This window comes from Triturus cristatus, chromosome 4_2 (genome assembly GCF_964204655.1).
Source record: "Triturus cristatus chromosome 4_2, aTriCri1.1, whole genome shotgun sequence".
Taxonomy (NCBI): domain Eukaryota; kingdom Metazoa; phylum Chordata; class Amphibia; order Caudata; family Salamandridae; genus Triturus; species Triturus cristatus.
Genome location: NC_140586.1, coordinates 706,493,645 through 706,518,486, shown reverse-complemented (window position 1 = coordinate 706,518,486; position 24,842 = coordinate 706,493,645). Strand labels below are relative to the sequence as shown.

The 24,842-nt window shown below is 44.7% G+C and overlaps 1 protein-coding gene across 1 annotated transcript in view; it reads left to right on the top strand.

Annotated features, from left to right (window-relative positions):
- Positions 1-24,842, top strand: part of LOC146834931 (dynein light chain Tctex-type protein 2B-like) — a 238,339-nt gene that overhangs the window by 172,429 nt on the left and 41,068 nt on the right. The window contains exon 4 of the mRNA XM_085600149.1: positions 8,788-8,853. Within this exon, the coding sequence (XP_085456275.1) occupies positions 8,788-8,853 (66 nt within the window). The remainder of the gene's footprint in view (positions 1-8,787; positions 8,854-24,842) is intronic.

The following is a 24,842-nucleotide window of genomic DNA, read 5'->3' as shown; positions in this document are numbered from 1 at the left end:
GCAGGTTGAAATTCATGAGTTCGCCCAGCCTCAGTGACCTGGGCAAAAGAGAGCAGGCGGCCTGGAAGGAGCGGGGCACGCCGCATCCCAAAAATGCCCCAGTTCTCTTTTGGCCGGTCCGCCTCTGTCCTCAGTCAGTGTTTTAAATATTGATATTCATGCTACATGCCTCATGTCTCTTTTTCAGTATGAGTGGTTCCCAAACTGTGTTTGTGGTGTCTCTCACTAGTTTTGACGGTGCACCGGGGTGCCACTACCCACAGATTGGGAACCGCTGCTGTAGGTATTTGAGTAAAGTGGGTGCCTTTCAATGAAGAATGTAATAATCCCTGACTCATGGTTCTTGCATTTCCATTCAAAATCTTACATGTGGGTCACAAATTTCTAGAATCCTTAAAGTTCTCATAAGATTGTATGGTCCATTACAGTAGCAATGCTCCATGTCCTTCGAGAGGCATGTTCAACATAGTCTCTGAATGTTTGTGAAGGTAAATGCCTCAGTAAATATGCTGTAAGGAAGGCAATGTAAATGTTCACTGTGGTTCAATGACAACCTACTCTGCTTCAGAAGGAGCCTGAAAACTCACTTGTCCAAAACATATCTGTAAATATTTTCCTTGCACTGTCTCTGCTGCTCCCTAATGCTAAGTTGACCATGTTTCTCTTGCTCACCCACCTCCTTTGGTCATTGTACTGTTATCTGGCTTTCTTTAAAGAGTTCTGCTGCCTATGTGGCTAGGTCCTTGCTATGTAAATATTATTATAATGCATATAAACAAATGCTATTATTTGTAACCATTGTATAACTAAAGGTGGAAGGAGGGATTTGCACCAGATGCTGATGGGTTTAGCCTTTGTTTGACAAGAAAAAAAGCATAAACGATGGGTGTCCTATTTTTCCGCTTCACACTGTGAAAAACCTGCCATCCACAAAACTCTTTTCCTGTGTGGAACTTTTCCAGTGTTGTGTAAAATCCACTGGCTATGTTGAGATAGGTGGAATTAACACAATTATACAAAAGGTTTTCAGTAAAAATGTCATGATAATATATTGCTAATTTATTCTAATGTATTCTTTTTTAACATATGTAGAGAACCTATATGACTTTAGGTTCTGTAAATATTATTGAGAACTGAACATAATATGAAATATTAGAACAATGTGTTATATGTTATTAATAAATGAAGGTTATGGTTTGGGGTTAAGGTAACAGCGAGGGTTAGGAAAAGGGATAGGTTAATGTAAGAGACAGAGTTAATTGTTAGGGTTATGGCTTGTGTTAGAACTGGGGTCACCAATTCCGACGTGGTAGCTTGGCGCGAGGTAGGAAGGCAATGTGTACAGTAGTTGTGCAGCACTCACTCACACGGATTCAGCCATGCGCGCACAATGAAGGACACTACACCAGGTTGTTTGGTAAAAGAACGAGATTCTTTATCTATTCCAAATCGGGGTGAACCAATTCATTTCAGGAATAATGCAGATACGATCACAATAACCTTGAATTAATTTAAGTAATTATTCCAGATAACCGCAGGGCAATAGTCAGTTCATCACAGTAAATAAATTAGGGCATTTCTGGGCAACAATCGATTCATCACAGTAAGTAAAACAGTGTATTCCAGTGTAACAAACAATTCATTCCAGCAAGTAAAACAGTGCATCTTAGTGCAACAGTCCGGTCATTCACATCAATGGGTTATTCAACCTCAGGGTAGTAATTAATTCCCCTAGATGACCAAATTTGTTGGGGCCCCGAAACAGGCATCAACTCTTCTCTAGAACTTCAGGCCCCGGCCAACAAGAGTCTTGGTAATGGGGCGTTATATTTAGGAATCAGGGCCAACTCACGGGGCTAGTCGCCCCCACTGGGTATAGTCTCCGTCCCAGCTCAGCCGATCTGCCACAAAGGGTCAGCTGGACCTGCAGGGCCTGGTTGCAGCCTCCTGAGGGGGGTGGCTACGGGGCTGCCTCTCCGATTTCTTGAGGCTCTCCAGCAGCCCCGCTATCTCCTAGGTTTTCTGCCCTCCCCCCAGGGGGGTTACCTTGCTGCTTGAGGCCTCCGTCGGCCTACGTGGCTCCGCCCCAGGCGGGGTGGGATCGGGGGCTCCCGCTTTCCTCGGAGCCCTTGCGTCGATGCTCTCGGCAGATCCCGGGCCTTCCCTTGGCCCAAAAACAAGTCGGTGTACCGCGTTCTGGGAGTAGGCCCGCGGGAGCCAATCCACGGGCAGCTCTCAGAGGGCGCGGCCCCCAGGACTAATGGGGCCGCGTCTCCCACGGGGAACGGCTGACGTCACTCTCCAGCCTGGTGCGGCCTCCCTCGCTACCGCGGCGGCCCTCCCAGGCTTCGGGGGCCGCGGCGGTGGGTCCTAAGCAATGTAGCGCCGGGGCAGTGGGCGCTGGGGCCGCGGCGGTGGACTTCCCCCCAGGTGAGCTCTCTCAGCGGCACGGCGCCAGTAGGCGGGTCCTGGGCCGCAGCGGTGATGGCGGGTGCAGAAGCAGGTTTCGCTCGGCGGGGCAGGGGCCCGCAGCAGTGTTTTTGGGTACTTAACGCTTCCACCTCCACAGCGCTAGGTCGCATGCCGGCGGCGGTGAACAGGGCTTACAGCGCTCGGCGTCAGCAGCGTGAGGAGGTCGCCATACCCAAGGGCCCAGTAATTCAGGAATTTTAGGGTTACGTAGCGCCAGTAGTGTACACAGCGCTAGGAGCTCGAACAGGCAGAGGCACAGCAGCAGTCCAACAGTGGGGCAGAGAAGTAGCACTGAGAGGTGACACAGCGCGTAACAGCAGACAACTTCGTTCTCAGGGGTCCAGTTCTGGCAGCACAGCGCTAGGTGGACACAGCGCTTTACCTGTTTGTCCTGTAGGGTGCACACCGAGAGTCCAAGTTTCAGGGCAGCACTTATCTTAGAGGGGAAAGAAGATGGCAGTTCCCCCTGGCAGGCTTATGAGGGGGAGAAGGGGGTTGAGTTGGCAGGCATCAGACGCAGGGTGGGTCCCTGCAGCACACTGAAGATGGTCCCCTGGGTTGCCCCCGCACCAGGCAAGATCAGCAGGCAGGCAGAGTCCCTCATTTAACTTGGGTACAGCAGGGCCTAGACTCAGTCAGTCCCAGTAGTGTAGGTTTCTCCCCTAGGCCAAACCGCCTACGCTCCGGCAGAGGTTCCCCCAGGTCCAGTGGTGCCCCAACTGACTGGCTCAGTTTCCCTCCTTTCCTCTTATACCCCCAGGTCAGGTGACCCTCCTGTAAAGGCGGCAAAGCATAATCCCTCCCAGGGGTGGAAGGTTCCAGGAGCTTCCATATAACTGTCTATGGGACAAAAAGGCAGGATGGTAAAGATACTGTATCAAGATGTCCCAGCCTGCTCCTAACCACTAGTGTGTGTATGCAATGGCCCCTCCGCAGTAGCAGGGGCCTGTGGCTGCCATGTTGTTAGGAGAGAGCACCTGCACCTCAGCACTGTTTAGCAGTGGTAAGGCGCCCAGAGATGGCGTCAAAAATGAGGCTCAAAAACTAAGACAGATCAAAAGAGGAGGGTTCAAGGGACAAATTTTATAGACCACTACGAATTATATCCCCTACCAAACTTGCTACATACCAAAAAATCCTAGGGTCTAGTCACATGTCACTAGTATATGTGAAACAAAAGTACTCCTTAGTTAAGGATGTATCTAACACAACAATTGAGGTGTGCTCATGGGGTCATCTAAGGGCAGATCCCTTTAAAGGACGTAATCCCTCACTCATCATAGGTGACATGCTTCATCATAGGGACTCTCCTCCCAAAGGAAACACCTAGTTCCTTTGAGGGCTACAACCCCCTCACTTTGAGGGAGGAGCTCAGGGATGTTTTAGTGGAGTATATTGGGTATCCTAAACCCACCTATGAAGAGTCTGACGTGTGAGTGAGAACGCAGCGCAACGAATAAGCTACAATGTGAAAATGAGGTGTGTGGGTGAATAAATGTTAAAACTGGCTACTAGGCAACAAACAACAATTTTAATCAGGGTATGCCTAATGTCAGGAATAAAATAGCAGTGCACCAACGGTATAGATTTAAACCGCTATGGTGTGATGACAAATGGTCGACATGTTTCAGCCGCAATGATCCATAGTCGGATCAGGCTTTCATCAGGACCTAAACAAATAATGCTGCTGCTCTCAAAAAACGTGAAAAAACAACTAATTAATTGTAACATGAAAGGATATTGAAAAAAAAACAATCTCTGGTCTTTCAGTGAATGGATTTCACCATACCTATAAGGATGAAAAAACACACATAATGAATGTCAACTAGGTATATATTATTATGTATATGAAGCACTAGAAGACAAGGGAAACTGTCAACAGTGAGCCCACAAGATATTAAACTCTTACCCGCAATTGCTGAGTGTGAGACCTCACCTTTACCTGGCAACCGCTCAGGAAGGGAGCACCGCTCTAAAAAGAGGGGGAAGAAAGCAAACTAGGTTGAGTGTCCTTTAAGTATACCAACTGCTCACATGCAGAGTTACCTGTCATGGTAATATTACATGCATGTAAACAAACAACCTGTTTAAACATGAGGAAAAAATGACCCAATAAAAATAGCTGGAGGAAACATAGCTATGACAACACTAAGGTGTAATCCAGAACGTAAACGGAAAAGGTCATGAGTGCTGCAGAGCCCTGCAGAACATCACCTCTCTCTATTTATACGAAAGAAATTATCTAAACCCCAATGATATGATGAGAGGACTATATGGTGGTTGTTATCATTGCATTGCCCTCACAAAGTCAGTAAAGGGTGATAATTATAAGCCCAAAAAAACCCGTAAGTAGAGGGGGGCGGGAAAAGCTGTCAAGGACCATCGTAACGGTCTTACCTGTCCGTCGGTATTTCTTGGCAGAGTGAGCCTGCTGCCGGAGGTAACCGATCAGTGGTAAATGCAGCCTTTAAATACCCTGTCTCCCTCATAGTTAACAGATACCACCTGAAATCAATTCAACAGACGGAAGTAACTAAGCGGAAAGAACGAGCATACTCCGAATCGTGAGCCGCTAGCAAAGCATACTGCGCAAGTCCAGTAGTCAAGACCAAACCTACGCGCATGCGTATAATAAACAATGAAGCCTTCGCCCCAGAATTGCCACGTTCCTCAAATGACTATCAAAGAAGGGCCGCGGCAATGGGACAAACACACGCACAGTCCACAGTCCAAGAAATGCCCTCCGTGCATATCGGGGGCACATCGTAACTATGCGTTGTATGGTATAAAAGGACACTTGACATGTAAAAGCGTATCACGACACAGCACCTACGCATAAATGGAAAATGAGCACACAATGGTGAGTGAAACCAAAGGTAAACAAATCAAAATAGGTTGAGCAGATACAGACACTCAACCTCCGTGTGTGGCAAAGAACAGACAAGAACGTCTACTGTATCTGGTGAATGATAAATCAAAACAAACAGAAAGTTGATCTGTCTGAGGAAGACACAATATCAGTAAAGCCAACACAGTCAAAAGATCACTGTGTGATGTACCAGAGTCAAAAACATGGTGCTTTAGCACAAAAAACTCATGTAATTTAACCAACGTTTATTATCTCTCATGACTGTATTCATATCACTCAGATACACTTTTACATGTCAAGTGTCCTTTTATACCATACAACGCATAGTTACGATGTGCCCCCGATATGCACGGAGGGCATTTCTTGGACTGTGGACTGTGCGTGTGTTTGTCCCATTGCCGCGGCCCTTCTTTGATAGTCATTTGAGGAACGTGGCAATTCTGGGGCGAAGGCTTCATTGTTTGTTATACGCATGCGCGTAGGTTTGGTCTCGACTACTGGACTTGCGCAGTATGCTTTGCTAGCGGCTCACGATTCGGAGCATGCGCGTTCTTTCCGCTTAGTTACTTCCGTCTGTTGAATTGATTTCAGGTGGTATCTGTTAACTATGAGGGAGACAGGGTATTTAAAGGATGCCTTTACCACTGATCGGTTACCTCCGGCAGCAGGCTCACTCTGCCAAGAAGTACCGACGGACAGGTAAGACCGTTACGATGGTCCTTGACAGCTTTTCCCGCCCCCCTCTACTTACTGGTTTTTTTGGGCTTATAATTATCACCCTTTACTGACTTTGCAATGATAACAACCACCATATAGTCCTCTCATCATATCATTGGGGTTTAGATCATTTCTTTCGTATAAATAGAGAGAGGTGATGTTCTGCAGGGCTCTGCAGCACTCATGACCTTTTCCGTTTACGTTCTGGATTACACCTTAGTGTTGTCATAGCTATGTTTCCTCCAGCTATTTTTATTGGGTCATTTTTTCCTCATGTTTAAACAGGTTGTTTGTTTACATGCATGTAATATTACCATGACAGGTAACTCTGCATGTGAGCAGTTGGTATACTTAGGGACACTCAACCTAGTTTGCTTTCTTCCCCCTTTTTTAGAGCGGTGCTCCCTTCCTGAGCGGTTGCCAGGTAAAGGTGAGGTCTCACACCCAGCAATTGCGGGTAAGAGTTTCATATCTTGTGGGCTCACTGTTGACAGTTTCCCTTGTCTTCTAGTGCTTCATATACATAATAATATATACCTAGATGACATTCATTATGTGTGTTTTTTCATCCTTATAGGTATGGTGAAATCCATTCACTGAAAGACCAGAGATTGTTTTTTTTCAATATCCTTTCATGTTACAATTAATTAGTTGTTTTTTCACGTTTTTTGAGAGCAGCAGCATTATTTGTTTAGGTCCTGATGAAAGCCTGATCCGACTATGGATCATTGCGGCTGAAACATGTCGACCATTTGTCATCACACCATAGCGGTTTAAATCTATACCATTGGTGCACTGCTATTTTATTCCTGACATTAGGCATACCCTGATTAAAATTGTTGTTTGTTGCCTAGTAGCCAGTTTTAACATTTATTCACCCACACACCTCATTTTCACATTGTAGCTTATTCATTGCGCTGCGTTCTCACTCACACGTCAGACTCTTCATAGGTGGGTTTAGGATACCCAATATACTCCACTAAAACATCCCTGAGCTCCTCCCTCAAAGTGAGGGGGTTGTAGCCCTCAAAGGAACTAGGTGTTTCCTTTGGGAGGAGAGTCCCTATGATGAAGCATGTCACCTATTGTGAGTGAGGGATTACGTCCTTTAAAGGGATCTGCCCTTAGATGACCCCATGAGCACACCTCAATTGTTGTGTTAGATACATCCTTAACTAAGGAGTACTTTTGTTTCACATATACTACTGACATGTGACTAGACCCTAGGATTTTTTGGTATGTAGTCAAAAATGAGGCGACAAGGGCAAAAAAAAAAAACGGGGTAGACCACCTTAGGGCTGACAGGTCTAACCGCTTGGATTCAGGTAAGGAGCCAAGTATTATGGTAAGGGTTATTGTTAGGGTAAGGTAAAGAAAGTAAGAGTTGATTTTATAGAAAAACAAGGATAGGGTTAGGGTTATAGGTGAGGGGAAGGGAAGGGAAGGGAAGGAGTTAAGGTAAGATTAAGGATTAAGATAAGGGATAGAGTTGATAGGGTTCGGACGTGGGTACGGGTAAGGAGTGGGATTAAGATTATCATGATACAGAAAAGAGAGTAAGAATTACTGTTAAGGTTAGGAGTAAGGATAAGGGTAATGGTTAAGGTTATGAATTAGGGTAAAATCAGTTGAGGTAAAGGACGGAGTTAATGGTCAGGGTTAAGGTTCGGGGAAGGAGGGAAGGATAGTCAAAGGGTTACTCTTAGGATAAGGAAAGAAGGTAGAGTAAGAGTTGATGTTAAAATTAATGGATAGGTTACGGCATGGTGTAAGTTTAGATTTTCAGTGGGTTGTATGGCAGATTATCATTGTTAGAAGTATGTTCTGACATAAATAGTGTGCCCTAAATATCAGTTACAAAATATTGTCCCATTGAGAGTAGATGTTCTATTATTAACTCCAATGAAGGGATATTTTTATAAATGCTATTTAGGAATGATATTTATAGCAGACAGTAATCAAGTGTTATACCTTAAAGTTAAGATCAAGGGTGTAGTTAGGTATGACTTAGGGTAAGAGATCAGATATGGATTGTTATTGTATTTCTCATTTATATACCAGGCTACAGTTAGGATAAGGCATAGGGAAATTATAGATATTACTGGTTAGGATTCAGGTAAGATACAGTGAAATATGTGGGGGATGGTCATGATTCATTTTAAATTTACAGTAAGGTGGGTGTAAGAGTCACCATAAGAGTTAGTGTACGCCTAAGGCATAGGGTTAGTAAGAAAGGGCTCAAGTCAAGGCTGGAGCTAGAATATGGATAAGGGTTAAATTGTGGTAAAGGGTCATGGAAGGCCATTTCATTAACCTACATATAATATGTTTTGCAACAAATTACTATTGGTACATTGGTGTTTCTCATTTATCACTATATTTCCTGTACATATATGCATATATTAATTTACATGAAGAAGTCAAGGATTTAGGGGAGGGGTGGGGGTTGTGTACATCTATTATAAAGAATCAAATAGCCCCTGTTTCCTTTAAAAGGATACTAAAAGTCACCCTGGAGCTTTCAGCTTCATTTCTCTATATGGTCCTTTAATGACTCATTCCACTGCAATACCCTTATATTGTATAGCAGATGCTACTTTATTCCACATATTATAAAGTGATATAGAAGAAGGGACACAGTAGGACAGTAAATATATGTATTACATTGCTGTTTTGCAATATGTCCTTAAAATTATCTGCATTAAATGTTGCCAATGATTGCCTTATAGATCAGAGCCTCTAAACCAAGACTTCGAATACATCATCGGAAGCCAGTCACCATCATCAATGACCAGGTAGGCAATGCTGTCATTTTCAACATGACAGGTTTCAGCTGGGTGTGATTTAAAGTGAGCATAAATATATTCCTATATATATGCAAACATACATTCATTCATACGTTCAAAGGGAATTTCTGAGAAGGATCACTAAGGCACCATAAGAATCACAAAGCGTGTAGTGGAAAACTCAGACACTTGCTCTGTAGGATTCCACCTATATTTGGAGCACATTTTCATTCTTTTAGGGGATTTAGAAAGAATCCCAGAATAACCCATGAAAATCCATTACAGCATCAGATTTGTATGAGCCGTTTAATGTGTAACATCCATATGATGACGTTCCACTAGGTGAAAATATATGCATGTCAAAATGCAATGCAGATGTGAACGGGCACATGTAACTTTCTCCAAAGGTATATTATTTTCCCATAGAAATACCTCTACACTACACCCCCATTAAATATGGGGGAGTAGCTCCCTCGCAATTCCCATCCTGGAAGCATGTTTACTCTTCGCTTTGACAAAAGGTAGCTTTGTGTCAGATTCCAAGATGGGAGAGTGAGTACTTGAATAGTTTCTCGAATCCTCACAAACATGCAAGTTTGTTGACATTTGTCACTTTTGCACATAAAACCCACCTATGTTCAACGGCATACATGGCTCTCACCATACATTTGTGAGGGTGGAAAGTGCATCCTACTGATGGAATTTCTACATTTGCAAATGCTATTTGCATGGGTAATAGTCTGCAAATCCAGTCATGGTTGGGAGTTTACCCTTGCAAAGTATCTTTAAAAACCTAAGTTAAATTTAGGCAAGCAATTTCCTTTGGCCATCAGGTTTTGTGTGTCTTATTTTCACAAATATACCATAATAAATTAATATACCGTTGAGGTATATTGCTAAAACATTCTTTAGTAGCTCACTGTGATTTACTGATACATTTTCCATTGTAATGGCCACTAAATGTACACAGGCATGCACTGTGTAGTGCACCAACGATAATGTGTAGAAATTGAGTTTCAGAGACTATTGATCATGTGCTTATCACCAAGTAAAGTGTTGTGATCTGTTTTCATCCTATTAAATTCATAGTTTCCATCACACTTCAGAATTACAAAAAAGTGTTCATCGTATGTGCTTTCCCAATTGCGGTTATGTTTTGATATATTTGTGTAATTCCTTTACAGATAATGTACATTGTATTAAGTTGAATAAATTGGCACCCTACAGCCTTTACTCACACATCGTTCACTGAACAAAATTCTCTCAATTTGTAGTCAGATAAATAAAAGTAAACACCAATGTTCATGTTAAAAGAATCAGCAGCAATTTGTGGGAACACATAGTCTGGCACTTGACCTCTGCCCTTGAACACACAGCAAATGTGACATGATTAAAACAAAATTTAAAGGCATCCATCTGTATTGCTCATTCAAGCTCTGAACTTCAGCATGGTTATTTTGGGGGTGCTACACCACTCCCCACCACTCCCCAACCCCCTACTTTCAGCGCCTATGTCAATGATTGTTTGCTCACTGTGACATTTTAGCCACCTATCAAATTTTTGCAACTCAGCCTTGGTCCTGCTCCAATAGAAACAGTTCACCCCATAACATCAAGCTTAATCCCCTCTGAAAGGTAACAACAAAAAATCACAGGCAGGGTTCAACCTTGCTGGGCCTCATCGGTGAGATGTAACTTGACTCCTAAGGTGCAGTTGGCGGGGGATAATATCAGCCACACTTAGATATTTCCTTGAGAAAAACAGATAAGTGATCAGTAGAATAGAAGAATGAATCTCAGCCACTTGTAATTACTCACACAATCCAGTCCACAGTTTTGTTCTTTGTGCCATTTCTGACAGTGAAATTCTTGTGCAAATCACCTTTAGTCCTGCTCTAAAAAACACAGCATAGCCTGACTCTTCCCTTCTGAAAGGCAACACAATCAACACCTGCATGCTTTCAGACTTGTGGCTCACCATCACTAAGGTGCAGTTTATGTCCCGCAGCACAGTGAGCATGGATTCCAATATGAAGGCAGCATTAGGACATTGGAGTGACTGTGAATATTTCGGGGGTTGGTGACCTGTGTGCATGCTCCTTTTAGCCCTCTCAGGCCGAGGTGGGGCGTAATAAATATCATTAATTCATAGCAACAGGCGAGTGATTTGTGGAATGCCAATGTGCACAAGAGCAGAGTAAGCACAGAAATGACTCAGTGGATGCACATGCATCCTGGAAGTCTTGCTGAGCCTAATGGTCTTAGAGTTAGGAGAACTTCTGCATTGGAATGCCAGCGAAGGAGGAATTTTCCCCAGGACACAGGTGCTTGGCACCTTCAGGGAAAAGCCCCTCGAGGACTCTACTTTGGCATTGTTCCCTCATGGATTGGGACAGGGTCCAATGGGCATCCCAAGAGGAGGTCATGATGGTCACCTCTTTCTATTGAGCTGCATCTGGTTATGAGTCGACCTACTAACCCACTGAACTATCATACCAGGCCGATTCTGCAGTTATCTCCCTGGTGAAAATGGTTTCTACTGGGTCCAGTTGCTGGCATTTTGTTTTTGGACATAAACTGAACCAGCGTAGAGAAAATTCAGGTTGATTTGAGATGCATCTTGAAACTAGTAATTGTTCTCTAGTGGTGTATATTGCATTCAGTTTGCATTTGAATTGAAGCAGTGGAATGAACCTCGTTTTTCATGCCATAACTAGTTCCAATCAAACACGGGCGGCTCCTTAATTTGAGCTCAAATGGAGGACCGTTGTCCCACAAGACCCAGAGCTAAAAAATAAAATTGTAATAAAGTTAATTTATTACCATTTTGTGTTCAGCAACCCATCCGGAACTAAGTGTCAGGACGGGGTGGGGCCACCGCTGCCGAGTGGCAACAGCAGAGAGCTTTGCACTTTAATATGCGTATGTCTCTTTGGCCAGCAGTCTTGGGCCGGCCAGCCAGAGATGCGCATTTTAGACGGCTAGGTTAGAGAAAGAGCAGGCCTCTAGTGCTCTTAGGCGCGCTAGGAGAGGCCGCTCTATCCAATCCTGGCACTGCTTTCATGTTGTGAAAGCAGCACCAGGATTGGGTAGTGCAGTTTCCTGCATCGGGAGCTTCCGTGCGGAGATGAGACACCAGAGGGAGGAGGACATTACGCTGAAAGACAAAAAGGTAAGTCTATTATAACTATTATTTTTCTTGTCCTCCTCCCTCACCTCACCACCCTCGGTACAAGCCAGCCACCACTGCAATCAAATAAATTTGCAACTTGTCAAATTAATTCTTCACCAACTACGACAAAACTGGACTTCCTTATGCTTTATCCTGTGCCAGCGTCACGGCAGCGTCACAAATATTTTGTGTGTTCAAAGCATCTGTTTGGCAAGGTCATGAGCTATTAATCCGGGAGCATTAATGAAAATATTAATCAAAATTGAACTCTGTTAGGGCTAAACTTAGGTCAATGTTCTACCCCTCTGTAGCAAAAGCATCTTGCGTTAAAATTGACAGTCCGTAAAATAAGGAAGAGAGTGGAAATAATCCTACTGATGCTGCTTTCTTTATCCTGTTGGGAATGCTACGATTGATATCATATCTGGGCACTAGAGGGCACTGTTGTAAAGGAGGATTAATCCGCCAACTTCCCTATAAACACAGAGGTTATTTTGGAGGCATTCTCGCCTTCTGTCAACCTGAAGTCGGTAGACCTCTCGTCTCGATCTGTCCCCAAATCTAGGACTCCCGTTTGGCAGATTTTTCGAGCCCTCAAGCTAAAGTGGTTCGAAAGAAAATCAACACGATCCTAGCATTTGTGTGAAGAAGGGATAAAGGGTAGTCTGATTTGACAGCAGTTTCTGAGAAAGGGGCAACATTTGTTCAAGAGTGAACATGTGCTGAGCTCTACCGATGGCGCATAGGCACAACCAGAAAAGCATTGTTTGAATACACCGCAAATAAGCACATTTTTGTGACTTCACTCGTAAAACAAGCATTGGAAATGCAATAGGTCTCGTATTTGTTGTACTTGGAGCAATTGCATTGTAAATGGCAATATTTTTACTTATGCAATAGAATAGGTCTTGTATTAGTTGGAGCTATTGGCATTGTTAATGAAAGAGTGTGCGCTATAAAGTATGGCTGTAAGAAACCACAAGAACACAATAAGATTTTTAGTAGGGTCACCAAGTTTCGTTCTGTAATCGAAAACAACAGACCATTCAATATTATAAACTCCACTACAGGATCCGGAGATTGACCAACTTGGATGACCTCATGTGCTTCATTCACCAAGTGAGACAACATGCATCAGAAAATTGTGCAAGGTGAAACACAGACAAGCGTCAGAGCAGGGAAAGTACCTAGTTATTGACTACGAAACTGTGGGTTTGTATTCTGTGAATTTTGAAACCAATTGCTTACACTTTGTGCTGTGGCATATTTACTGAGTCCACCATTGTTGAAGATGAATTGTGAAGAAGTGTCTGTATGCCAAGGACAGACGCCAAGAAAGTGGATTTCAGGAAAGGGATATCATATAGATGGTGTGAGAGGAATTTTGGATGTGTGCATGAGCGTATGTGTAAGCATGAAGTGACCATTCGCAATTGTGACAAATAGTGCACAACAACAGCAGTTTTCAATGAGGACACCTTTTGAAATTGAAATTCTTAAGGTGAAAGGTTTTTTTCGAGCTCTTGTGCGAGTTTGTGCTTCACTGGTTTGGTTGCAGCATCTCTGTCAAATAATGTGTTTGTTGGAAGAAGATCATGTGACAGAATGTCCTTGATAAACTCACCTCTTTCTTTTGCTACATCCATCACTCTAAGTGCTTGCCAAAGTCGTTTTTTGTAACCTGTTTTGTAGTGGTTGGTTGAACTAAACTCTTGCTATTGCAATTAAAGCATGGAAGTTCAGCTTTAGTGATTATGTCAAACAGCTTTTTCTCTTTCAATACAAACCTCGGTCATTTCAAAGGGAATTCCTTGCTGCTGCATAAAGTGAAGAAGGCTGTCAACTTGTTTTTTTAAACTACTTTCCCCTCACTTTCCCACAAGTTCGTGGTGAAGAACAGTTTCACGAGGGTCCATTCATTTTGAATTTGCCATCCTCCTGAATACATTATAAATAGAAATGACTTCATGGTAAACTAGCTGCTATTGAGCAGCATATTCACATTCACGTGTCTGACCAACAATTCCCTTGGAGCTTTTCGGTGATCTCTGGATCGTCTGTTTCAATTTCATATCTGGAGCCACAGCATTGAACCTTCCCTCTCTGTCTTTCACCACAAAATGTCTTTGGATTAATTTTCTGTAGCGGTATGGTTTTTCCACTTCTAGCTTCTTCACTCTTTTCAAATACCAGGAACCATATCTTGGGTAGTTGATGCAATCGAATTTGTGAAACACAGTAATCAGTGACTCCACAGTCTTCACGTGCAGCTCCCAATCATCATCCTGATTAGCATGTGCCAAGTTTTTCACTAGAGCTATCATGTGTAAAACAATTCCCCAGTACTTGCAAAGTTCTGATTGTTCTTCACATTCTTTGACAAACTCTACATACTTGGTTTTCTGATTTAGAACTGAATGTATTGAACATTGCCTCTCTTTGCCTTATGTCTATTAAATGAAGTGCACCCTGTGCCTTGTTCACTTTTGAGATAAGATATGCAAAACCTAATTTGCCATTCTTGTTCCAGAAAGCATTCCAACGCAATGTTTCTATAGCCTCAGAAATGATGAACATACCTTGTAACGAAAGTACATAATGAGTTACGCTCAATACTGACTGGGCAGTTTTGCTTCCAAAGATTTCAGCCTCATTAAGTGCATCGTCTATGCCACAGCCACTAAGATAACTTCCTGCCCACCGCAACACAACTTTTGTCATGTGGAAAACGCCCATCATTGAAAAAAGATCATAAAATTATACTGTATTGCTCATAAAAATGTGAGCTAGAATACGGAAAACACCTTCATCACAGAAATTGGCAGCATAGATTGGTCTTCAAGTTGAGCATACAAATTTTCACAATGGTTTAGAACTATTTATCTATACTGTTGCATAGTTTATGACTTGATATGGTATTACTGCTAAAAACCCAACTCAATATTCTGAGAGATCAGAGCATGAATTCCAGCCCACTTCATCCTTCAGCCAGCACCTAGTAAGCAAAATGATAAATTCAGTTAAATCAGCTTTGCGGACCGCAGCATCAGGTAGATAAAGATACATATCCTCTGCCACTTTGAAACTTTCTCTAAGGAGTGCATCATTGTTGCAGCTGAATGCCAGGGTATTTCCAAATACTAAGAGTGCCTAGTCTTGATTCCACTTCATGCTTTTTATTTCACTACCCGCATGCCCTTCTGTTTATCATACTCTTCCAGGTAAGTTTTCATCCATGCTTTCTTTGTTGGTCATTGTTTTTCTTATCTTCTCCCAATTCCTCTTTCTTTCATCCTTTTCTGCCTTTTTCTTTCTTTTGCTTGCTTTGGGGAAAACTGTGTGGATGACAAATAAGTTGCTGTCCAACAAATAAATGCCAGACAACACCGCCTCCACCACACTCTTGCAGTGCCCTGCAAAATGTGACCCATAGGCCACTGAAGTATACAGAATTTTTTGTACCATACGGGTCCTGTGGACACATTGCCTTGATTTATGGCATAAGTATACAGTGCATGCACAGTGCATACAGGCGCTCTTTTCAGCATCAAGTGACAAAGTTCGGCCTCTTCGAAAATGCAATCTTTCTAGTCCAGAACCAGCGCAGCAATGTGGTTTTGGTTTCACCGGTGACGTGAACTCTTCCACAAATCCATCAATTTCTATTTTATCCTCTACCTATCATTGTTCTCCATTTTCAAGCCTACTCCTGGAATCCCCAACCTTCCCAAGCAATCACCCCTACATTACACCTCATGGCAGCTGACCACCTGGCATGTGCTTCTGTAATAGTTCCCATCACTGGAGATCATCTTTGAGCACCCATGTGATGGAGCCTTTGTTGGTAAACGTCTCTCTTAAGCAACTGGAGACGGAAATCAGGCAAAAAGTAGTGCATTAAAGACACACAGTGGCCATTCAAAGTGTGGCGTTTTGCTTTAGAAAATCTAACAGGCCACGCCAGTATTTCTCACCGGTCCCTTTCACCCCTTTTCATTTTCATTGCAATCCTGTGTGTTATTCCCAGACTAAAGTGTCATCTTACTTCAGCAGTGTGCTGAATGCCAGGAAAGCCCTGGCCTTTCCTCAGCCAGCGAAGACTGATAGTTGGTATGACATGCAGGGCATCTCTCACCATCACTCTCTTGCCTCCCTCTTGTTATTTCCTTCAATCCTTTTTTCTATCTTCACTAAAGTAGTCCCGCACTCTCTTATGTAAAAAACAAGGGTTCATGATTTGATTATTTTATAGTGTATCAGATACTGTTGGTGGCCCAAGTAAAGAGACCATAGCTTTAGAAACAGTTTCAAGGTTGGCTGAGGTACTTTATCAAAGGTGACTGTTTTTGGCAATCAGCGGAAGCATGGAACTCCTTGGCTTTAACAAGGGTCAGTCTGACCAAAAACCTAGGTGAGCACAGCCTGCCCGTGCAAAGCGAGTATTGAACGTCAGTGAAGTACTAAAGCTGATATAGGTATTAAGGCCTGATATATCAACCACAGGGGAACTGAGAAGAACAGCAGTAGTGAGGGGGCACTATAAAACTCCCATTGAAATCACAGACCCAAGACCCGAGACCCATGAGAGGAGCTCTGGCTGGATGGCTGGATGGGTGGTAAGAAAGAGAGATGGCCACTGGCAGTGTGTAATGACGTCACCATCCTTGACAGACGTCCAGCACATGAGATTATGGAACGCATCCACTAAGAATTCCCCTCTCATTTAGTAACAGAACAATGCAAATGGACACACCTTGTAAGAGGATCTGAAGAAGAATGTCCAGAGAAGGCAGATTGGGCAAATTGGAGAGTCACACATGGGTTAACATCTCATTAAGGAGATATACATAGAGGCATTGTTCCCCAGTGTAGATGGAAGAAAGATGACTCCAGTGTGCAACACATACAGCTAGTTCAGCAGTTCTTGCTGAACAAGTCCAAGACATTTTGAGGTAGACATAATGGCACAGGTAAAGAGTGAGGGGGGGGGGGGGTGTAGCAAGTCACGCTATTTATTGGCGTTAAGGGATGCCTAACCGAAAACGTTGTCATTAGAGATCATATCTTGGCTCAGAGGAGACGACGGTGGTCCACCTTCAAGTAGGGTAGGTGGATGAGTTACTCGACTTTTAATTATGTATTAGTATTTATTATAGCGAACCTTGCTACTTGGAAGCCGCCTCCAGATAAGGGTGGTGTTACTGTTTGTGCAGCTATGAGTGGGTGCTGGATACTCAAATCAGTTAAAGCATTCACTGGTCATAGCATCTTCAGAATATCAGATGCTCTTGTATGTAGTATCCACTGTGACAGCAAAGTCAAACTAGAGGGCATGGGTCATATTTATAACATTCTATGAGAGGACTTGTGCTTACAGCCAGTTAAAAGAGAATTTTGTGGGTGAACTTATGAGGTATCTTAGTTAGTTAACGAGTAGGGATTGGGCCGTTTCATGATCAAATCAGAGGGAGTAGTGAATTTTGGAAATGGGAGTGGGTCTACAGTACATCTGAGGGAGAAAAGGATGCTTGACCAAGGAGGTGGAGAAGGGAGGAAAACAGGCATGAAGAGAAGCCCTGTAATGCTGGCACTGTGCAGAAAGTGCTGGGGCAGCTATCGGAACCAACGTTACGCTAAGGCATAAATAAGTGCATATATAAATTCATTAAAAAAGCACTGCTTCATATTGCCACTATTTCTAAGGACTGATGTAAATTATCTGCTAACCTGGATTTAAAGTGAGAACCACAAATCCGATGATACAAAGGGAGGGACAAGACAGGCGGGCTTATTTAATGAGGTCCAGTGTACAGGCCCCAATAATCAAGAACAAAAATGGGTACAAAGTTCCTCTGGTGCATAAAAAAGTTTGTTCAGGACGTCAATGATATTATACAGAACCGGAAAGGCCTAGTAGTGACTTGGGAAATTCCCTTGGTTGAACTAGAGCTCTCACACACCCAGCAAGCTGGGTGTCATGCTTCATCATATGAGCTCTGCCCCTCGTCAAGGCGGCGCTGCAATCCTTGACGGGCACCCGAACCGGGGCTCTTTATCGGGGATCTTCTGTTCCTGCCAGAGCTCATATGATGAAGCATGACACCCAGCTTGCTGGGTGTGTGAGAGCTCTAGTTCAACCAAGGGAATTTCCCAAGTCACTACTAGGCCTTTCCGGTTCTGTATAATATCATTGACGTCCTGAACAAACTTTTTTATGCACCAGAGGAACTTTGTACCCATTTTTGTTCTTAACCACAAATCCGAGTCATATTTGCCAACTGACTTACCATATGATTTTTAATAAGCACTGCAGGCAGCTGGTATATTAGTCAAGCAAAATATCATCACTCATATATTCAGCCGCACAATCTTGCCCAGACAATAAACTTTGTATTCCACTTTCTGATAATAAGCTCGAGCGCGCAGTCTATGGACTTTTGGTGGCCCAGTGACTGCGGGTGGGCCGCCATCTTTGAAGGCTTGGAGAGAGGAGCGCTGCAGCCAGCTGGTGTGCACTTCAAGCATCACAGGACATGAAACCGCTGTTGGCGCGCTAGTAAAGAGCTCTCCAGGCTAGAGGACTTCCTGAGTGCCGCATTATTAGTTCTTTGTGCTTTGGCTCTGCGAGGCTGATTGCCTGTTAATCAAATGCGTGCAAACAGAGAAATGAGCATTCATGGTTGAGGGCCTTGCTGGCTTTCTGATGGCATAAATAGCAAGTGTGTGTTTAAAAAGAATACTTATGATTATATGAGGACATTAATTCAGGAAAGCCGCAGACGGGGACTGAGCTGTTGTATGAGACAGCGAATACAGCGAGAAAGGTCCTCACATTAAGGTGGATGCTGGGTTAGACCCTCCAAGCCCGTGTGTTTTAGTTCAATCGGCTTTAATAGTCCAATTCTCAGGAAATGGCAGCCTACAGCGTTAAGTAGCCGCTTCTTCCATACCGTGGCAGCGATTCACCAGCACAGCAGCCAGTGGTCAATTTGACAATACTATTAGTGCAGTAGCTTAAAGTTTTTTCTCAAAATCCCACTGCCAGAGCTACCTAATGATGGAGTTGCTGAACCCCAGGCTATCTAGCCATGATATGCCTGACTTCTCTTTCTTACACCTTCCTACAATTCCTGTCTTTGGATGTTTCATATGTGATAAGTGTGATAAAAAATAATAAATAAAAAATGCATACATGAATATACATATTCAGATACACAGAAGGGTTTTGGGTCAATCCTCTTCATCTACATGCCTCGTCAGCTGTAGTTCATTCACATTTTACTTCTGCCCACCGCAGGACACTTCATGGGCCAATCATTGACTTTTTGCACAGTGATCACATCTGTCTAAAAAGAAATCAACTTTAGTGCCAAGGCTGGTAGGCTGATACATTGCATTACCTATGCTTTTTCCCTTTCCATTCTTCACAGTTTTTACATATTTTTAGTCATCTCGTGTATTTAAATAAGATTTTCTTGCCATCGTAATTCAAAGCCCAGAGGGCCTTTTTTGTGTCAATACAAATCTTATTTTCCTGTAATGAGCATTAAAAATAAAACAGTTTTCTGTATCTGTTCTAAATGCTCTGCCTGCTAGAAAGTACCACGTGGTTCTATTAAAATTCAGTGCAATGGTCCATTTTTGGTTTTAATTTAAAATTGATATTGCAAGCAAGTGACCTACACATTAGTGGTATTTTGTTTCTTTTTAGGGTTGGCAATGCATTTGTCTGCATGATCTATTGTCACCAATTCTTCAAAATATACATAGAGTGGGGTTTAGTTCCCTTACAGGTGTATTTCTGTCTCATCCTAAGTTATTGGCTGTTTAGAGTATGTCATTCCACCGTCTTTGAAGTGGTTGTATTACAAAGCATGTGGGTTTATTTTATATCTCAAAAGTACACAGAATCATCACACATTAAATTCTTCATCGCCAGTCAGGTTCCCCCAGTGGGGAGCTCGGGAGCTACTGGTAGCTTGCCAGACCCCTGGGAGTAACTCCCTTAAGTGCAGTCAAGCATGGTATGTACTTCAAAGGATCTAGCATCTAGCCAGATCAAAGAAGGCAGCACTACACATCTCTGGACCTTTAGAGTCACAGCTGGCAGGACCACATACTTACACACTATTGCTGTTGTATCTGATGGGGTTGCTACTGTTGCTACAGCAGCAATGTTCAAATTCATTAGTAGCGCGAGACTATTTTCATTGATCAGAAGTAACTTTTATTATAGAAAAGATTGGAGGCACTAAACGTTTATCTCATAGATGCACCGTATACAGAAATCAATCTTTTTTTAGTTTTGTGTTTTTAAAGTGCAAGCCAGACAAACAGGCTTTGTCAATGCTTGTTTTTTTCTTATATGCTATTTAAAAATAAATTACTGGGAAAATCTGTCATTATAAAGAAAAGCAATTTAAATAAAAAATATTCCATTCCATTCATTTCCTCATGTCTATGTGGAACAGTAAAATAAAATCAATTATTTCCAATACATTGGCGAATAAAAACAATGACAGCATGGTTTCCCTTCTCTTCCACCCACCTCTTTTTATGCTGAAACTGCTGAAATCATCGCTTAGTAACTCGCCAAATAGATTACCTTTTCTTCCTTTAGCACCAGAAAGTACCATTTCAAATTTGTATGTTTAAAAACATATAGACTACCATTACTCAATCTTGGGTAAATCCTGTTCAATCCATTGTTTAGCAATATGTAGCAGTACCAAAGCTAGAGCAATTACACATAAACCCTTCATTACAATGGCAACATGTTGGAAACAGCCCACTCCCACTCCGCAGGGCGGTGGTGGACTCCCCGAACACACTGTGGTAGCTTGGCTCGAGTGGTCAGGAAACAGGCGCAGTGCTAAGCATACAATATACCCATACAAGAACCATGCGTGCATCCGTTCCAAAAACGACTCTACACCGTAAAAATTATGAAAATATTCTTTCTTTATCTTTTTCTCTTAGTTGCTGATTGGAAAAATAAAGAGGTCAATCACAATATACAATTTTAAATAGTGCAGGTCAAATAAATATTATCTGAAGATTCAATAAATAGGGGTGATCATAAATACAAGGGACATAAATATCAGTGCAGGTAATACAGGCAATTAAATATTCTGAGGCAATAAATACTGTACCAATAAATATTGTACACCATCAAGTCCTGTGGACCTATAAATATAGTGAAGCAATAAATAGGTAAAAACTCAATAAATACAGTACCCCCAATAAATAATTAAAAGTATACAGCAACACTCATGTAATCAGTTGACATTTCAATTCCTAAGGGCTGATTTGGCCCAGGCACAGCGTGTAGGGTTGTGGAAGGCTTGAGGGGGGCTACTCCCTGGCTGAGACAAGGCTGAGGCCTAAACTGAGGTAGATCAAAGGGGGGAATACCAGTGCCCTGGCTTTCTCTCTCCACACCACCTCTCTAGGTTAGTCCCAGTTCACCCCAGGCACAGTCAGGTTGGTTTCAGCACCTCCCTAGCCCCTTAGAGCAGTCTCTCAGGTCTCCACAGGGCCTTAGGCGCCCTCTACTCCACTTACTGCCCTTTTTCTGATGTTCCGACGCCGCTGGAGTCGTGTCGACGCCGTGAGGCGGTTCCGGTTCGGTCTCGGCGGCCTCGGCACAATGTCAATTCTTTGACGACGCCGGTAGGCGGTTCCGGTCCGATGTCGGCGGCCTCGGTTCAATCTCGACCTCCGATTCGACGGCGTCGGGCAGTCTCTACTCGGTGTCGACTTCGGGCGGCTCCGGTCCGATGGCGCTCTCGGCTCCGATGACGTCGGCCGGCCTGGCCTCGATGTCGACTTCCGGCGACTCCGGGGTGCGATCCTCACCCCCGACCTCCGGTGCTCCTCCTCTCAGGTTCCGGGCGACTCCGGAGTGCGATCCTCACTCCCGACCTCCGGTTCACCTCACCTCGGTCTCCGACGACTCCGGAGGGCGGACTTCACTCCTCCGATGACGCCGCTCGCTCGACCTCGGTTCACTTCCTCCTCGACCTCTGGTATTCCTCACGACCTCCGTCGGCGCCCTCTCACGACCTCAGGCGGCTCCGGGTACGACGTCTGCTACTTCAGTCAGCGCCGCTTCTCCACCTCGGGCTCCAGGTCTCAGGCTACTCGACGCCGGACTCCAGGGAAACCAGTTTCCAGGTCAGGATCTTGCTGCTTTCTGCTTCTAAGGCCTGTTCCTGCTGTTCAGGTCCTTAGGATGAGTTTTTCTGTCTTCTTCCCACACAGGGCTATAGGCTGGGATCCATCAGTAGGGACAAGTATCAAGGGTGGGTTTATGGACCCCACTCCAGGCACAAGTTTCCACCCCTGCTGCTTCACTCCTTCCTCCTTCACCGTTGTGCTGCTCTCTCTTCACCAGTCAGGTGCCAACTGCCAGCTCCAACTGCCAACTGCCTCTCTTATCCTCCCAACATTCTAAACGGTCTCCAACTGTCACAGAGTTCTGGAGTCTCCTGGAATGTTCTGGAAGGTGCTGGTAGGTTCCAGTGGATGCTGGTGATGTCACAGGTGGCCACCATCTTGTGCTCCAGGCCCTCAGACAGAAGTTTCAGGGGTAGCTAAAATGGCTCCCTGAATCTGCAGCAACACGAAAAAGTCTGGTGGTTCCCAAAAAGGAAAAATTCAAACAGGGGTTTGAGGCAAAAGTGGGACAAAATAAATAATGATGAGGAGGGACCACCCAAAGGGCTGACAGGTCTAACACGCGTCCCCCCCAGCTGAAAGTGGGGAGAGCTACCCAACCCCTTGGGAGTTCTCATCACTAAGGCGGAAATACCTTGAGAGACCGTCTGCATTGGCGTGGTCCACTCCAGGCCGATGTTCCACCTGGAAGTCCATCCCCTGTAGGGAAATAGACCACCTCAACAACTTGGGATTCTCCCCCTTCATTTGCATCAGCCAACGAAGGGGTCTGTGGTCGGTCTGAACCAGGAAGTGCGAGCCAAACAGGTATGGCCGCAACTTCTTCAGAGCCCATACCACTGCAAAGGCTTCACGCTCTATTGCACTCCACTTCTGTTCCCTGGGAAGTAGTCTCCTGGATAGGAAGACCACGGGTTGATCCAGACCCTCTTCGTTGAGTTGCGATAACACTGCCCCAATGCCATGTTCTGATGCATCTGTCTGGACAATGAACTTCTTGGAAAAGTCTGGGGCCCTTAAGACCGGGGCCTCGCACATGGCTTTCTTCAATCTCTCAAAGGCTTGCTGACAAGCCTCCGTCCAGACTACCCGTCGAGGTTGTTTCTTGGACGTGAGCTCCGTGAGGGGGGCTACGATGGTACCGTACCCCTTCACGAAGCGGCGATAATATCCCGTGAGGCCCAAAAATGCTCGGACCTCAGTCTGTGTCTTGGGGGGTTCCCAGGCCATGATGGCCTCGATCTTCGCCTGGAGGGGTTGCACCGTTCCCCTACCCACCAAGTGTCCAAGGTACACTACCGACCCCTGCCCGATCTGGCACTTGCTGGCCTTGATCGTCAATCCAGCTTGTCTCAGGGCCTGGAGAACGGCTTGCAGGTGATGCAAGTGATCCTCCCAGCTGTTACTGAAGACGGCTATGTCATCCAGATAAGCAGCAGAGAAACTCTCCATTCCGGTGAGGATCTGGTTTACCAGGCGCTGAAACGTGGCAGGTGCGTTCTTGAGCCCAAAGGGCATCACACAGAACTGGTAGTGGCCATTGGGCGTGGAGAAGGCTGACCTTTCCCTTGCTCCATCAGTCAAAGAGATTTGCCAGTACCCCGAAGTAAGGTCAAAGGTACTTAGATATTGGGCAGCTCCCAGCCGGTCAATCAATTCATCCGCCCTAGGGATCGGATGAGCATCAGTTTTTGTCACTGAATTCAGTCCCCGGTAGTCCACACAGAACCTCAGTTCTGGTTGGGCACCCGGTGGTGCAGCTTTCGGTACTAACACCACCGGACTGGACCAGGGGCTGCTAGAAGGTTCAATCACTCCTAGCTCCAGCATCTTAGTGACTTCACTATGAATGCTGGCCTTCACCTTGTCTGACATCCGGTAGATCTTGGACTTCACAGGTGGGCTGTCTCCTGTGTCCACGTCATGGACGCACAGGTGAGTCCTACCCGGGACAAGGGAGAACAACGAAGAGTACTGCCCCAGGACCTGGCGACAGTCCTCCTGCTGTTCAGGAGTTAGAGATGGGGAGAGAATCACTCCCTCCACCGACCCATCCTTTTCTTGAGACGCAAACAGATCCGGGAGAGGCTCGCTTTCCACGTCCTCTCCTCCGTCAGTCACCATCATCAAGATGACTTCGGGCCTCTCGTGGTGGGGTTTGAGGCGGTTGGCATGCAGCACCCGCAGGGGCTGACGAGGGGTCTTCAGGTCCACCAAGTAGGTAGCCTTACCCTTCTTCTCCAACACCTCAAAGGGTCCTGACCAGCGATCCTGGAGGGCACTAAGCTCTCCTGGTTCGATCACCCACACCTTCTGGCCAGGCTCCAACTCCACCGGGTGAGCGTTGTGGTCATACCACGCCTTCATTACTGCTTGGCTGGCTTCCAAGTTGTCAGAAGCTTGCTTCCACAACTTAGCCATTTGGCTCCGGAAGGCCAGCATGTAGCTCACCACATCCTGGGGGAGCTTTCTGGGAGTTCTTTCCCATCCGTCTCTCACCAGGTTAAGAGGTCCACGTACAGGGTGCCCATACAGAAGCTCGAAGGGGCTGAAGCCCACTCCCTTCTGTGGCACTTCCCTGTAAGAAAAGAGTAAACAGGGTAGGAGGACGTCCCATTTCCTCCGCAGGCTTTCAGGCAGACTTCTG